Source organism: Crocodylus siamensis, chromosome 14 (genome assembly GCF_052110815.1).
Source record: "Crocodylus siamensis isolate JL-2025a chromosome 14, ASM5211081v1, whole genome shotgun sequence".
In the NCBI taxonomy this organism is placed as follows: Eukaryota; Metazoa; Chordata; order Crocodylia; family Crocodylidae; genus Crocodylus; species Crocodylus siamensis.
This window is the reverse complement of record NC_143408.1, coordinates 23,603,630-23,620,505: the sequence shown is the minus strand read 5'-3', so window position 1 is coordinate 23,620,505 and position 16,876 is coordinate 23,603,630. Positions and strand designations below refer to the sequence as shown.

Here is a 16,876-nt window from a genome sequence, read left to right as displayed (position 1 = left end):
GAGCAGAGCTGGGGGTGGGGAAGGCAGACCGTAGGACAAGACTCCCGCAGCCGGGCCCAAAGGAACCCTGTCTTAGTCGCTGGGACGTGGGGCGCCTGGTAGTTTCAAGGCATCCATATGCAGGGCCAGCAGTGGAGACGGCAGGCACAGAGTCATCTCCTGATGACCCTTCTTCCCGCCACCGGCGGCCAGGTGGACCTGCGGGAAGCTGTGCAGAAAAGACCTCATTAAATCATTCGTTTGAGCCGCGTTTTCTCACCTCGTGTGAGAAGGAGCTGGAAAGCCCTGCCATCGTTAGCGCTGTCCTTCCTGAACCAGGGGAGTCTGGCAGAGGGAAGGAGTGGGACTGAAGCACCACGTGCCTGTCATGTTAGCTGGCAGTAATTTTCCGCGGCGATGAGAAATCTTTAAGTGTCACAAATTCCAATAACTCCTTTGTGGAACAGCTAATTTGAGAGACCTCGTCTGCCGAAGGAGGTAGAGAAACAATGTGGACAATGCTGCTCTCTTGCTCATTAGAGGCGCAACTGCTGTGTTGGGATAGGCTTCATTTCTTTCGGTGTTCGGGCAGTGCGCAGGGGCTCTTGGGAGTCCTGCAAAGCCCAGCAGAGCCCGGCTGCCGTTTAGGCTGCATCCGACGTAGCAGAGGTCATTGACGACCCAAAGAGATGACAGTGGGGCAGATGCAGGATTTGTCGTTAGCCGTGTTCAACAGATGAGAGACCAAGGCAAAGAAGGATCGAGCGAGTTGCCCAACATCATCGGAGGAGTCAGCAGAATTGGACAAAGAATAAAACTGTGAACCATGTGCCTGGAATCGAACTCCTTCCTCCGTGCGGACCCTGTTGTCACAGTCAACCAGTTCAGTTCAGAAAGGTATCGAGCTCCATTTAAACCGGCTAGTTTTCCTGACCCCAGGACTTTTGTTGGAGGTCTGTTCCAGAATCTCAAGACTCTGGTGCCTTTATAATTTCCACTTGGTTTATACCCATTTGTTCTTATGTCACTATTGTCCTTAAAGAGCTCTCCTGTCTCTGCTTGCTGCCCCTGAGGTATTTGTAGAGAGCCCTCAGCCCCCCACCCCCCCAAATCTCCAGACCCTTACTCCACTCAGTCATAACAGAGCGATCTTACCCAGTTCTGGATAGTCTGTTTGATTGTCTTGTGAAGTGTTTTACAGTGCTTTACGCAGAGAAATGGAGATAATTAAAATCACCTTGGCACCTGCATTTGCAGGAGGGAAGATCTGAGAAGCCCAGTCATTTTCTGACACGTTAAACTTCAGAAACACCAAGCCTCGTGGGGACTCGATTAACGCCATTACCATATCATCAAGGGGGTCAGTCTTGAGTTGGAGGAGGCGCTCAGCATGGGTGGAAAATAACCCTGGCACATTGAAGTGTTTAGCCTTAGCACTCTCTTACAAGAAGGGTCAAATCCTCTGCCATGCTGAAGGAGGAGGAGGAGGAGGAGGAGGCAATTAGTCTCATTGAACCAGCAGGAGAGGGAGGACTCTGAAAAGAGTGAGACTGTTAAAATTAAAGTTAATCTGTCACTACTCTCTGGTTATGAGATCTAAAAAGGGATGTTACTTGTGACTGACTGCAGCCCAAGAGAAGCAATGGAGGGAGAAGAAATGTTGTTTAGTAGCTATAGCTAGGCTTACGGGCTCGCTTAGACTGGAGTAGCTAAAATCTATCCAGTTACACTGATCTAACCCCTCTTTAGATGATCTAAATTGTACTTAAAGGATTTGATCCTGTATCCCTGGAAGTAAAGCGCACCTCCCCTGCCTTTGGGGTAGGATCTACCCTGGAGGGAGAGAGCAGAACTAAGCCAAGGCACAATTTCAAACCACTGGAGTCTCTGTCCATAGGAGCGGATTGCATAGACAGATGCAACCAGACTGATTTTGGTTAAACCGCAGCGAGTTGTCTGATAGAGATGGACAAAGTCTAGCTGTCGGGACTCCTGGGCTCTGCTCCCAGCTCATGCGCTGTGACCTACCATCGGTCACTTTGCCTCAGTCTCCCCATTTGTCAGACGAGGCTAATAACCCTTTGGTGCCTCATAGCAGGATTGCAAGCCGTGATAAGTTAATGTTTGCAAAGTACTCCGAGATCCTTATGTGACAAGTGCTTTTTACCAGAGTAGTTTTAATGTTGTGAAAGGTGCCAGATTGACAGCCCTGGAGGCTGAACTTTCCCCGTGTTACCTGCAGAACAAGGAGAACGCCCACAGAGCCAGTGCAGCCAAACTGCGCACCTCTGCGGCAGGGCACCTCCTTCTCCCAGCTCAACATGCCACCTCCAGGGATGAGAAGAGAAACGCACGTGGAGCCCACAGCCTACGTGCTAAACTCGCCGTGCCTGGCAGCAGCGCCCTCCAGCCTGCTGCTCGGCCTCCGAAGTCAGAAGCGGTGTAGCAGCGTCTGTAAAATTCTTGGAGTAAGGTAATTAGTGCAGCTGAGTGACAGGCCAGTTAGCCTGCCCGCACATTAATTATCCTGCCTGAAGCACCACACAGACGTAGCTACACTGCTTGTGGTTTCAGAGGCAGTGCAGCTCCCTGAAGGGGATGCTACTGGCTGCAGTAAGTTCACTATGTAGATGTGGTCTCAGAGGAAATATTCCTTCTCCACCCCAGAGACATCCCGTGGGTCTCCTTCCATCTCTTCCCTCCCTGCAAATAAGCCATCCTGGTTCATAGTACTTCCCAGCCCTTTTGCATTGCCCAGTGCACTAGGGACATGGGAAGTAGTGTGGGGAGGCAGTGTGTTTCAAACAGATTGATGGATGCCTGAGGTTTGAGGCCAGTCAGCTTTCAGAGCTGCAGCCCAGAGGGAGGAAGGAGCTTGTGTCCCTGTTCCCAGCTCCACAAGCTGCCCTGGCCTTCGTCAGTATGGCGACATGGCTGCTCTTTCAGACAGCATTTGCATCCAGCCTCCGCGCTGAGAAGCGAACGTGAAGTTACTGGGACGGCTGTCTCCCCCCCTACGCTGGAGGAAAAGGGCTGGCAAGAAAAGCCGCTGAATGCTCAGCTGGGAAGGTTGGTTGGTGATGTGCCAGTTTACATCGGGTGAGGATCTGGCCTAGGCTTCACATCGCCTGCCTTCCACCTCCTCAGCCATAATAAGATTACGCTTTGAGGAAAGAGAAATCGATTTATTCCTACCGCCCTGACAACCGTGGCAGTGCAAAGGGATAAACCTGCCTCTGAACTATAGCGTCTGAGGCTGCCTGTGTCAGTACCAGAGCACTGTGGAACTGATTCGCTTTGGTACGGTGGCAACAAAGGGTCCCTTGCAGACATCCAAGCAGGATGGCATCACCATCTATCTGTCTGGGTGAGACGACTCACTTTGGGGATCCCAGGGACATGCTCTCCGGGCAGTCAGTGGTATGCAGAGGTCTGGGGCCTCATGGGGAGCTTTGCAGCAGGAAACAGATGCTGCGCCAGAGCCCTGGGGTATAACAGGTGAGACCCTGCTGCCTGTTATGTTGCCTCTCAGTTGAATCGTGGCGTTCTCCTGCACTCAGGGGGAATTCGTCTCCATGTCACAGCGTCAGGTAGGAGTTATGTCCCCGTTCCATGACATCGGACAGGGTAAATTAGTTTTAAGGTAATGACACAGATGTGTGGATAGTGTGGATTAGTCTCAGTGTGGAATTGGTGGGGCTGATGATCCCAAGTGCTATAGTTTTGGGGGTTAATTAATCTCCAGGCATTGCTGATAGAAGGGGTAGAGGAGATGAATAGCTGTGCAGTGCTGCTGGGAGAGTGTTTTAGTTTCAGAGCATGTTATTAAGGTGAAGCGGCACAGTAGGGGTTAGAAAGCATGACTGTCAGCACCATGCCACTAGGCTCTGATTGCTGATAATTTGGGGGCTGGGGTATTTGTAATACTTCCTACTAGGAGCCTTTACCCAAAAGAGCTCTGAGTACTTTATACTTAAGGATGTTGATGCTCCTCTGAGGTCAATAAACGCCTGCGATGCCTGCACACGAGTGAGCTGAGAGGTTGAATAGCATGTCCCAGTTTCACAGCAAATGAAAGGTAAAAGCAGGAGTCCTGCTCGCTTGATACATGGGAGCGCTTCCAGAAATTCACTGCAGCCGGGTTTTCATGGCATAAAATGCCTGTGCATTCACATGGGCACACATGCAGGGCAAGGCAAGGCAGGAGTTTACATCTGGATAGGCTGTGGTCAGACCGGGAAATAGTGTTGACCTCACCCACCTACCTCATGATAAAAACAGCACTGCCTCGTGGGCACAAAAAGTTTACAGCAGGATGGATGACATGCACTAGTTATCCCATAGTAAAAGCACATCTTTGGAAAGCAAAGGCGAAGTTTAGTCTCTCTTCATTAAATAGGCCAACCCTGTGCCACTAATCAGCCTTGCATTGTCCCCAAGTGCCCTTCCTCTCCCCTTCCCCTGTCTGATCTGCTGCTCTGCTTTCTGCTCCCAGCCCTGTGCTCCCTTCCCGATCTGCTGCTTTACTTGGTGCTTCCAACCCTATCTGCTGCCGTGCTGCTTTTCCCCTCCCTGATCTGCTGTGTGCCACTTGCAGAGGCTGCCTGTACCGCTTGTGCCACAGGTTGGCCAGCTCTGGAATAGGTTACAGATGGTTCTGCCATTATGGCTTTGGCCTCAGATACAGTGGGTACGTAGCAACGTGGCCCTGGTGAGACAAGAAGGTCTTTGCAGATGCTGGTGGAGAGAGGACCACTGAGAAGGATGGGCACATTTAGGTGACGTTGTGGGAGCATGTTAGGATGCTGGTCTACCAGATGCCACAGGGTCTGCCCCTGAGAAGCTCTTCCCCGCATCTCTTACAATTCAGGCCTTTGGCCACAATCTCAGTACAGATGCCGGGAGCAAGAAGAGAGTATTCTGAGTAGGGACACGTTTTAGTGTCGTAGTGTGGGTAGGGTGTGCCAAGGTTGTGTATCAGTGGATTAATCTGCCTGCCGTAATGTTAGTGGGGTACCTTGTAAAGGTAATGGAGCATTAATAAATACCTTTTCCAGAGCTGGCCTGATGGTTGTCAGTCACCAGAGCCATATGGCGGGTGCATACAGTAATTTGCACTGTAAAGTTCATTATTCTGCTGTTTACCTCTACAGATTGGCCACTGGCATGTTTCTGAAGGACTCACCATGGACAACAGAATCTTCTCTTCCAACATCTCTGATAGTCTGTTCAACACCACCCTCATTGTCACAACCATCCTGGTAAGTGAGAGGGTCACCTACAGCTCCTTTTCAGCCTGGTGTCTAGGGGTGTCAGTCAGCCAATATATTATTCCCTTCTTCCACCCCCTCTGCCCCTAGCATGCAGCCTTGCACACTGATTTCATAAAGAACAGACGATCAAATCTCTAATTACAGCACTGAGGACAATTCATGACAGTATAATTAAACTCAAGTTGATGTTTCATATGGAAATGATATTTGATGAGTTCAGAAGCAGCTGGGGAGAGAGGACTGTGATGGGGATATGCTGCATTTTTTAAATTCATCTCTGAATGATGTTCTTGTTCTGTATACAGCTGGTAGGTGGGGAGGGATGGTTGTCCCTTCAATCCATAAAATTACTGAACATGAATAAGATGGAGACAGTTGTCATGACCTGGAATTGTGCATGTGCAGGTACCAGGGTCCTCACCCCATAAAGCCCCTGTGCTGCCCATCTCCCTTCCTAGACCCTGAGAATTGTCTCCACCATGCCACTTTTTTTTTGCCACTGTCCCTTTTCAGTTGCACACCCCTGGGGTCAGTTCCCTGGGGCCAACTGAGCTATGCTCTACATGAGGCACAGATTAGAGTGGAGGTAACTTTTTTGTTACCTTTCTGCCCACCCTCCAGTCCAGGGCAGATGGGAGCCAATTTGATGCCCTCAGTAACATTGAGAACAGCCCCAAGGCTGCTTTAAGTTATGCCAGGTTCAGGAATCATAAAAAAGCAGAACTGGCAGGGACCTCGGGAGGTCATCTGCTCCAACCTCCTACTCAAGGCAGGATCATCATTCTCTAAACCATTCTAGTCGCATTTTTCTCTAACCTGTTCTTAAAAACCATTGGAATGACCATTTTTCCAGTTCAAGATGGCTGGCCCTCCAGAATACTCCTTATGTCAGGTTAGATCAGTCATGTCTATAGATTTCATCCAAGGATTGCTGGTGTGCAACTGCATACATTAGCTTTCCGCTCCCTTGGGATTTTGTAATTGCAAGTGAAATCCCCAGTCGGTGTCCGAAGTAGACTTTCAGTCCTCCGTGTACCTCCCTTCTCCATGGGGAATGGAGCAGGGCTAAAATCTGGCCATTGCCCTGGTCATTTACTCCCTGGTAAACCCCCCTCGTGTCCCCTGCTCTCTGAGTCATGCTGTATTCAGTGCTGTTGGGATTCCACGGTTAAGATGGGAATGACAGCTGCCCAGTTTCGATGCAGGAAAACCCTTACTTAATGCTGAAGTGGAACCACCAAGAGCTGGAGGGAAATGATCGCTATGAAGGCTTTTGTGTGGACATGCTGAAGGAGCTGGCAGAGATCCTCCGCTTCAACTACAAGATCCACCTCGTTGGGGATGGGGTGTATGGCGTGCCCGAGGCTAACGGCACCTGGACTGGCATGGTGGGGGAGCTGATTGCCCGGGTGAGTGAGACATTAGTGGTTTTTAACTTTGATCACAGTGCAGTAACTCAACACTGAAGAGCCCCAATACCTATAAGTGTTTCTAACATGACAAGGACTGTGTTTTTGTTTAGCATATATGAATCTGATGTGAAAAGCTGCATTGAAAGTATTTCTGGATTTCTAAGCACATGTTTAGTTCACTGTGGCCGCTTCTGCATGAGCAGCAGACTATGCAGTTGTGACTGTGCAGTCATTTAGTACTTGCCTACCCAAGTACTACATGATTGCGCAGTAACGGGTGTTACCGCGCAGTAGCATCCCTGCATGTTTTTTCTTTTTTTCAGATGCTACTGCTCAGTAGCAACGAGCTACTGCGCAGTAGCTCATTACTACTGCACAGTTGCATCACATCACAGTTAGTGCCCACCAACACTACTGCACAGTAGGTCATTGCTACTGTAGACAGACCCAGGGACAATGTTGGTAACAGAGCAGGAGTTCGGGCTCTTGGGTTCTAGCGCTGGGTCTGGCAAGGTGGCTGCCACAGGGGACTGAGAGCTGACACTTGTGGAGAGTTGTTTGGAAAAGGACAACTCCCCAAATGGAAATTGTGGGGGAAATGGGGGGGGAATTGTTCTTCTCAAAACAATTTTGGGGCAAACATGAAAACTTCAGGCTTGGGGCTGGAAAGCTCTTGGTGAAAATGAGCTATTTTTCCAAGAGGAAGTAGGCCCTTCCTGCAGAATAACCAAATTGAAAATAAAAAGCAGATTCAAGGGAAAACTCTAATACTAGAAGTAGTAGTAGATGATTTAAAGTGCTTGGAGTGGGACAGAGCCTGGGGTTCTTGGGCCCTATACCCAGCTGTGCTTAGAAGTGGTGTCAGCAGTGCTCAGAGACTGACAGCCAGGTCAGCTGGGCTCAGTTTCTAGGTTAGCCAGAGACTTGCTGTACGTGTGAGCTTAGGCAGGCCACATCACATCTCCGTTCTTCAACTTGCCTATGAGATGAATGGGAAAATAATACTTTCTGAGGGATTCTGAGGCTTAAATGTGGTTTGTAAAACAGCTTTAGGGTCCTTATTGAAATGAGCTACGCAAGGGCAAATTATGAAGATGGATGTTATTGCAACCAATATTTGTTTGCTGTTGGGTTTGTGTACTTCCTTGTTATTATAGGGGTGTGTGAGAGAACCAGACTGCAGCGCCTCAGCAGGTGTGAATCAGCATTAAAGTTAATCTACCTATAATTCTTACACATCCGCATCACTATAGCATCTGAGCACCTCATAATCCTCAACATATTATTTTCCCAATGGTAGGGAAGTACCATTACCTTGAGGCATGGAGAAACTTGCTCAAGGTCACATGGGATGTTTATGGCAAAGGAAGGAATTGAACTGGAGACTCCCACATCCCAGGCCAGCACCCTGTCTCTCGGGCTTCATCTCCCCATGGGGCTCTGCCTACTGACACCAGCCGAGATCCTGGCCCCCTCTTTATTTCTTTGTCTTTCAGTTTGTTTGCAAATGCTCTGGGCTGTTGGCATAGTTTTTATACATGTGAGACTGCACATAGAAACCAATCTGCATTATTTCTTTGGGGTAGAGAAGAGGAACGCACACAAAGCAGCGTGTGATCTCTGCAAACAAAGAGAAGAAACAAGCCATCAAATTTTTGGCCTACTAACCTTGACAGTATAAATGGTAGCTGCTGATTTTTTTTATTTTTTTTTTTAAATCTTATTTTTTTTGTGGCGATAAGTGTTAACCTCATCTCCATGGAGAAACAGGGGTTTCATACCTTGCTTGACCTTGTTCAGAAGGTGTTTGCTCCTGTTTGAGCAGGACAGTGTTGGAGAGAACTGAGAAAGACCCAGGTAAAAACTGGGGAAGACAAAAAAAACTCGTGTGGCATGTTCACCGTAGGCCATTGAAGTTGACAAGAGACTTTCAGATGGCTACAGTGCACTTTGGATCAGACCCTATCACCTCCACCCTCCCAGGCAGAGCAGGATTGTTCCCTATAATATAATATGTACTGTTCATGAGAAACCAATAATAAGAACATCTCACGAATAATCTGGGGTTAGCTGCCACCAGCCCAGCCCTGAGATGCACCTCTCTGCAGACACAATCTTCCATAAATGTTTAAAGACAAGAAGGACTTTTCTGAGCATCCAGTGCAAGGCAGGGGTTACAGCCCATATGGAGCACTGTGCTGGGACTCTGAAGAGCTGAATTCTGTTCCCAGTTTTGCTTTGGGGCTGCTGACGATGGTGGGCAAGTCACTTTCTGTCTCTGTGCCTCAGTTTCTTCCTCTACTAAATGGAGCTAATGATTCTGACCTGGAAAGCACATTGAGAATGAGGGGTGGAAAAAACTAAACAAGAACAAGATATAATTAATTATTGTCTAGTCTCCTCTTTGGCATTACAAAGGTTGTAGCTGTTCACCCAGAGATTCTGGCTTGAAACTCATTGCTCCTGTCTAAATTGTGCCTACTCTAAAGAGTTTGCTGGGACAGCTACAGTGATGTCTGTAATCTGGAGACAACCACCATTGCCTGCTACTTGGCTACCACTCACTTCCAAAAGAGCTGAAGTATCCCAGCCCAGCACTTAATCTCTGTTCAGAAGAAGTGTTGGAAGAGCCGCTTAGCAAAACTGAGACTCATTTCTCAGGAGCACCAGGGTTTGCATCTCATTAATATTCAGGGAAGCATCCGGGCTTAGGTTTCTTACTGAATTAGACTTTAGTCATTTATGCGCATGCAACTGGGTGGTTTTTGGTTTGTTTGGTTTTTTTCTGTCTCTTTTAAATAAAACATGCACTTCTGCATGGCGAATACAATTGCAAAACTCCCTGCTTTGTATGACAGCTGCTTCTCACTGACCTGATCCCTATTCCAACATCTGCAAACTTTCTGGGGCACTCAAAAAAACAAAGCCCTACTCCTGCAAATGCTTTTGCATCCACTTCATCACTAGCCGTGCAGCGATGCCACTGAAGGAGTATCTTTGTTGGTCTGGTAGGTGAAGAGGGGGCTTCAGCACCTGTAAATAAATAGTAGTAAGAACATAAAGCTCAGATATCAGACCCCTGGGGTCCCTGCACACTGGATAAAGGGTTTGAGTGATATAGCAGAGCCTTACAATCCTTTTATCAAGCTCAGAGTGGGCCACAGATATGAGACTGCCCTCTGATCATGATGCCCCATGCCCTGCCACAGAAGGATTCTGGAATTGGAGGTAGGGGCACAAGGGGTGAGGTGCTCCAAGGATGGAGAGTCCACCACCTCTCTGGGGAACCTGCTCTAGTGCTTTCTTTTCCTCCTAGTAAGAAAGTTTTTCCTAATATCTAGCCTATACTTCCCCTCCTACAACTCGAGCCCATTGTGGCCTCACCAGAGCTGAATAGAGGGGAATAATCACTTCTCTTGATCTGTTGGCAACGCTTCTGCTAATGCAGCCCAGTATCCTGATAGCTTTCTTGGCAGCAAGGGCACACTGCTGGCCCATATCCAGCTTATTGTCCACTGTAAACCCCAGAGCTATCTCTTCACTGGTCGCTGATGTATGCATCAGATTGGCTTGCCACCCTACAACGATGGCTAGCACATAGAGCTGCAGCAGAAGGCAATGCACTGGATTGCTTAGGCAATGCTGTGCTATTGTTGAAGGGTGATTCCTTTCTGACACTGATCAGTTAATAGTCAAAGACATGAAATGTGATTACCGTGCTCTTTGTCCGCATAACTAGAAAGGACATAGAATTATCTAGGCCTGTATTATTACCCTGTCACAGTTTTGGTCTTGATAACCCATCCTGGGGCACTGATTCCCCATAAAGCGACTATGGGTTGTTTGGGGGGAAAAAAACGTATTTTATTTTATTGCTTCTAAATTAACCAGCCATTGATTTATTCTTAAGTGCTGGAAATTCTATTACAGCTAATTGTGCTATACAATATGATTGAAAAGAGACGCTATATAAATACAAATTTGTTGTTGACCCAAATCCACAAGTGCATATCTTATCGACCTGCGTGCAGAGCTAATTAAGAGCGAACACACGCCAGGATTGGATGGCCCTGGGGATGAGTGAAAGGGCTATAGATTGCTTCACTTCTAGGTCAGCAGCTGGTTTGGGTCAGCAAACACCCAAAGTTGTTACCATCTAATGGGACTTTGGCTTCAGGGGGAAACAGATTTGGAAAGCTCAGGCCAAATCTTGGCTGAAATCACAATGTTAATTGGGCCCTTTGTGAATCGAGCAGTGAATGAGTTGGGAAGGCCAAGCTCCTCTCTCCTCCTTGGAGGTGGGTTCAGAAGTGGAGCCCCTCATTGGATAGCGTTGTGACCCCTCTCCCTGCCAAACCTGCCATGGGGCTGGAGAGAAAGTTTCAGACTCCAGCAGTTTGACTGGTGCCCTGGACAAGCACTAACTGTAACGAGGAAACCTGAAAGAACAGCAAATCTTCCACATTTCGTATTATTCGGTGCCGCAGCCTTCAGGGACAATAGGGATGGGCTGAAAGAATTATGTCTCACTTTTTCCCTTTACAATATAGTTTCTCACTTTGAGTCCCTCATGGTTTTCTCTCGCTTGCTCATCCTCAAGCTGGAATGTATTTGCTAGCTTGATACAAGCCAATAAATGTATTTTCAAGGCAACGTGACAGCTTCTTCTTTATTCTGATACAACTGTCTTTGCTGCCTTTGGTCGTGAGTTTCTGGCTATGCTCAATGTGTCTTCATAGTGTCTGGGCATCCACTTGTGATGAAACTTCAGTGATTAACTGCCTTGCTGCTACAGCTCTAAGGGGCAGAGATGGTTTCCCAACAGCTGCCAAAACCACCTGTCTTGCTGTCCTTGTCTTCCCAAAGTGCAAGGCTAGGCTATGGAGCTAGGAGATTTTTTTACTGTGCAACCCACTCAGTAGGGAACTATGCTGCAGCATAGCTATAGCTACCATCCCCTAGCATTCATCGGGTTCTTCTTTTTTTGTACTGTAGTACACGAATCCCAAAAGGCCCCAGTCAAAAGCAAAAGCACTGGTGCATCAGAGGCTGTAGAGACATGGAGTAGCACATACAATAGGCTAACAAGAAGATGCAACAAGTTAATGGAGTGGTTGGGTTGGGGCAGGTAACAATAAGACAAACAAGTTCCTGTGCAGAGCACCTGCACACCCAGTAGGGCTGTCAGCGGCTGCTCTCCATCAACTGATAGTAGTCTGTAGGTATCACTTCAGTCATGTCTCTAAAATGTCTAGTAATGGGTGAAATAACAGCTCTTTGGATGCTTTAGGGTTAGCTGTTACAGATAGCATCTGTGTCTCCCAGCGGGGTTGCACAGAACCCACTGCAATGGAGCCCGGATCCTGGTTGGGACATTGCACGGTACCATGGTGTGAACAAGACTGAAGAATGCGCGTACCGGAGTGATTCGCATGGGGACACTGGCTGGCTCCTGCAGGAGAGAGGGTGGCACGTGAGAGCACGGGGTTGCAAGGTCCAGTCCCCCATGGCTGCTCTGACCTAATGCAAGCAGTGCATCGTGAAGTACATTAAAATGCCTTGCATGGAAGAGGGACAGCTACAAAAGCAATTTCCCTCCCTCCTCTTGTGAGCTGCAGTGTTCGAGAGTGTGCCTTCTAGATAACGGCTCGTTCTGCTTCTCAGGGGCTTGGCGTTTGGCAGCTGCCTGTTCTGTGGCAAGCTGGGTGGCTTTAATCTTCCAGGTCTAACCTCTGGCCAGCACAAATTTTGCTTAAAAGACAGGGAGGAGGGAAATGTGGGTGCAAAGGGGAGCGAGCTGGGAAAGAAGCTATTTAAAGGCTGGGGAAGGGGGTCATGCAGCCTAAGCCCTGACCTGAACTTGGTATCAGCTTTTCATTTTAGTTCGCAGTGAAGCGGGCTGTTGGTGCAGGGTTTCAGCTAGAGAAGTAGTTTGGTGGGTGTGCTGGGGTAGGAGAGCTGTATGCCGTTGTACTGGCACATCTGGCTGACGTTCAAGCCAAAGAAGGAGATGAGATGGAGGATGGTGGGGCAAAGAGAGGGGGAGAGGAAGGCCAGAAGAGTGTTGCCTGTTGATACAGGAACAGCAAGCATTTGGCAGGATAATGCAGCCCATTTGCAGCAGTCTTTTTCCAGCAGAGGCATTTCTTATTACTGGTTTCCAGAACTCCCCTTGCTCTGCTCCCACTCTGTTCTGCATGCATAATTGTGGCCAGGGCTACGTTAGCATCAGTCTTTCTTCAAGAAAGATTAAAGCTTCTGGGACGTCTCATTGCTTGCTAGTCTAGCTGCTGTTTAAAGGCCTGACTCGGCAAGGTCCTGACCACCTCCTTGAAGGTCTGAAGCACTATCAGCTCCCATTGATGTCAGCAGAAGTTGAGAGAACTCGGGTGCCTTGTTTCAGGTGAAGGACTTAGCAGAAGCTTGGAGGGATGTGGCATGTTTTCGTCTGGAGTCAGCAGTTAGGATTCAGCCCACCTTGGAAGCGATCGCTGGTGCCAAGGGGTCTCCATGTAAAATGGTTCTGGTGGGTCACACTCCTGGTCCCCATGGATGAATGTCCAGCTCCTGGTTTTTCCTGCCAGTTGCAAAGCAACCTTAGGGGGACAAAGGCGTTTGGGGGCTCCCGGGTTTTTGAGCAAAGTAGTAGGGCTGAGGCAGGAGTGCCCACAGACGATACCTGTCAGCTGCTTCTGCCAAGATGCCCCCCAGGAGAGTTGAAGGAAGAACAGGAGCCAGCAGAAGCAGCTGGGACTGGGCAGTGTGGGGAAACCAAGTCAGGTGTTTTGTGGGGCATTAGTTGTTGGCTTGCAAATTCTGCCACCCTGCCCTGCTGCCCAATTCCCGAGCTTTGCTCAGCGGGTCAGAGCTAGGCCATGCCCCCTTGCCCCATGTGGTTAGATGAGGGCTGAGCCACACACCCTCCTCCTCCTTTCCCCCACCCATGCAGCTGGTTTGGGGCCAGGTGACACCTTCTTTGTCCCGTAGGATGGGCTCTGCCCCATCATCCTGAGCAGCTGAGCTGGAGCTGAGCCAAGCCCCCTTCCCCTGCATGGCTAGGTCAGGGCCAGGCTGCTCCTTGCAACACCCACCCTGGGTGCCAGATAAGGACCACTGGCTGGGTCCAGCCCACGGACAGATTGGGCACTGCCCATCCGGCCTGCTGGGCAAAAAGCTTGTGTTATAGAAATGGGCAGCGAGGTTGGGGGTGTTGCTTGTAGCCAAATCTGTAATTTTTTGGGACCCCCAGCCCTATTTCAAGGCCTGCTTTGGGGGCTTGTTTTGCCAGCGCTGCATTCACACAAGAGTTTGCTCAGAGCTGCCAAGTGTCTGAACTTCTCGCTGTTTAGTTTTGATCTCTGAGCGGGAAGCTGCTGAGGAGCCAGGGCAGGGATCGCCTCCCCAATGGCACCAAGAGCCATGGGGATTACTCCCACGGGGACCCTCCTCATGAAGCCGCCGCTTGGCATCACTCACCGCTCGTCACCCTTAGCATCAGGACAAGCTCTGCCGGCATCTGCAGTCAGGCTGGCACTGGAGGAGGCAGCTTTGCTCCTCCAGATGGAAAGTCCTTGCCTTTTACTTCTTAAATCTATTCAATTGTGCCTCCTCAGCACCCAGGCACAAGCTCAACAGTTAATTTCGTGCTCAGCTGCAGCATCGGCATATTCCAGCATGGGCACTCAGAGCGCCGGCAGCGACCGCACTTAGCAGCAGTGCTAGCCGTGGCAGGTCATACATTTCATTGCAGACATCCTTCCACCCAGGGCTCCTCAGATCCAGCTAGAGTTTTGTTCTCATTTAAGCTGTTGTCTGCTCTAGAAGCATCAGGCTGTGCTCCCATAATGCGCTGGCTTTTTTATTTTTAGTTGATTTAGTGTTCGCCTTGATTGTGCGAGCACAGCACACAATTGGAAGAATAAGGGGCATGTAGTAGCGTCTGGCTCTACCCTGTTCCCTTCCTGCCCAACGCTTGAACCTCAGTGATGCCTTCTATGTGCGCTTGAGTGAGGAATGGGTGTTGAGCATTTGCATTGGCAAAGCTCCCATTATTACCAAGAGATGCAACCTCAGTGAGCCACGGCAGGAAAGGCCCATCTCTCCTGGCCATTTTGAAGCAAAAGTCACAAGCACGAGGCAGTGGCATTCAGGCAGAGGCTATGAACACATGTGGCTCACAGATCAAATTTAGGGCCGTCAGCACCCAGCTCTTAACTTGCATGACTTCCCACTGTTTTGAGAGACGGAGAGAGAGCCCCAGATACGGCACCATAAAGAAATGAAGGCCAAGGTTCGGTGCTGCACTGAGGTTTGGCTTAACAAGGAAGAAGGGGGGACGGATTTGCACCAGATCAGGCATCGGCAGGAGGCTGCTGTCACGCCTGCCTGCTGGAGCAGGTGCCAGTAGGACAATACTGAAGTCTCAGGAGGAAAGCAAGATCTCCCTGACACTGGCTAAAGAAGTGGGTGGCCACCTGTCATACCCAGGAGTGTGCCCGTGGCGCAGAGCACAATCGAAAAAATGACCTGGCAGCGTTTTTTGGCCAGCAGTGCTTGCCGAGAGGGAGGGAGCAGGTGGGACTTGTTTTTTAGCAGGTTCCCACAAGGGCAGCATGGCGTGTACCCTCCTCCGACTCAACCCAGCTGCTTTCTTTCCCCTCGGCACTGGTCCTTGGACATCAGCGCAGCGACGCCCCTTTAAACCACCTGAGTAATGTGTCTGACCCCTTGACTTCAGCGCTGCTCCTCCAGGCTGTGGTGGGCAGGTATCTTTCGACTGAGTTGAAATCCATCCCGGGCCAGGAGCAATAAAAAAAAAAAAAAAAAAACCCTAGGAGTTGGCATGCTTAGGGCTTAAAGGCAGAAGAAAGGACATATGTAATGGCTTTGTAGCGGCTGTCAATGCAGGCATGGGTTTTCTTTCTTCATCGCAAAAGCCGGATATTTAAAAATAATAGTCTCTCCTATCTCTAGTCTCAGGCAGAGTTTCTTGAAATTTACCTAAGCCTTCTCAGGATCCAGTGCTGTAAGTCGGCTTTTCAGTGACACTGAGGCTCGGTAACCTTGGAACGAAGTCTTGCAATATTGCTCCTGACTGCTGCTGCTCTGGTGTGGCGCCTCTCCCCTCGGGGAGCTGCCCCGGGGGGTGACCTTCCCCACATCTGACCTCCGGGCCAAGCCCTGACTCTGTGCCAAGGCTCCTGCTTTCCTCGCCTAATTAGCTGCTGAACTCAGGTTGACTTTCGGTTCCCACGACTGCCACTATCTTCTGCCTAACAGCTCCCACCCAGGGCTTGCTCCTAGGATATGGGCAGGGGGAATCTAGGTGGCATAACAGCACTCCTCCTCCTCCTCCTCCTCAAAGGCACTGCCCTGGATTCAGGTGGAGGAACCATCTTGATGGCTGAGTGATGCCTCCGTGTGCTCTCTTCAGACCTCCTCCTTCCCCTCTCCCCCAGGAGCCCCCCAGCCTCACCCTGTCCTTGAAAAGCATACTGCTGCTCCATGTCCAGTCATCTGCACTGTGTGGCTGTTGAGTTTCCAGACATGTCCCCGAATCCTTGGTGCTGGCTCTAGCCGGGCTTGGCAAGAGCTTGCATCAGCCAGTGCACTTGACTGTGGAGCATATCCACACCTAGGATCCAAATGGCTCGCAGCTGAGCTGAAACAGGGACAAAACACTGCACTGGGGGCACGGGAAAGGGCTGGGTGCACAGAAGCTAGGCAGATAGAAAAGGGAAGGTGAAGACGGACCTGAAGACAGAGGACTAGCCCAACTGGCACCTGAGAGGTGGTCTCTTAAGCAATCACCTGCTTGGGAAGGACCTTGAGAGCTTTCCAGTCCAACCACTTGCCAATAACTCAGGATTTGCTGTTCCTTTGCCAGTGTATCTTCATTTCAGTATTATTTGCTTTAAGCTATACCACGCAAGAACTCACTTGTCGTAAAAGCTGCATCTTCATTAGGGAGCTTTTCAGGTACAGCTCTCCCCGGTGTTGCTATCTCAGCAAATCCTTCTAAGCGTAGGCAAGTCGAGTGTAGCCCGTCTGGGGCTTTCCCTATTCACAGAATTCCTTCAATACAATGGCGCTTAGATGGGTCAAATCGAATAGTTATATCCCAGGGGTGTTCAGCACTTGTGGGGGGTGTTTACTCCCATGCCCAACCACCCTGCCAGACTGTGGTTATAGATGCCTTTTAAACCACCATAG

At 49.5% G+C, this 16,876-nt stretch overlaps 1 protein-coding gene across 1 annotated transcript in view; it reads left to right on the top strand.

Moving 5' to 3' along the window:
- GRIK4 (glutamate ionotropic receptor kainate type subunit 4) overlaps positions 1 to 16,876 on the top strand; it is a 285,803-nt gene that overhangs the window by 239,196 nt on the left and 29,731 nt on the right. Inside the window, exons 11-12 of the mRNA XM_090027057.1 lie at positions 5,133 to 5,240; positions 6,458 to 6,661. Coding sequence (XP_089883183.1) covers positions 5,133 to 5,240; positions 6,458 to 6,661 — 312 coding nt within the window. The remainder of the gene's footprint in view (positions 1 to 5,132; positions 5,241 to 6,457; positions 6,662 to 16,876) is intronic.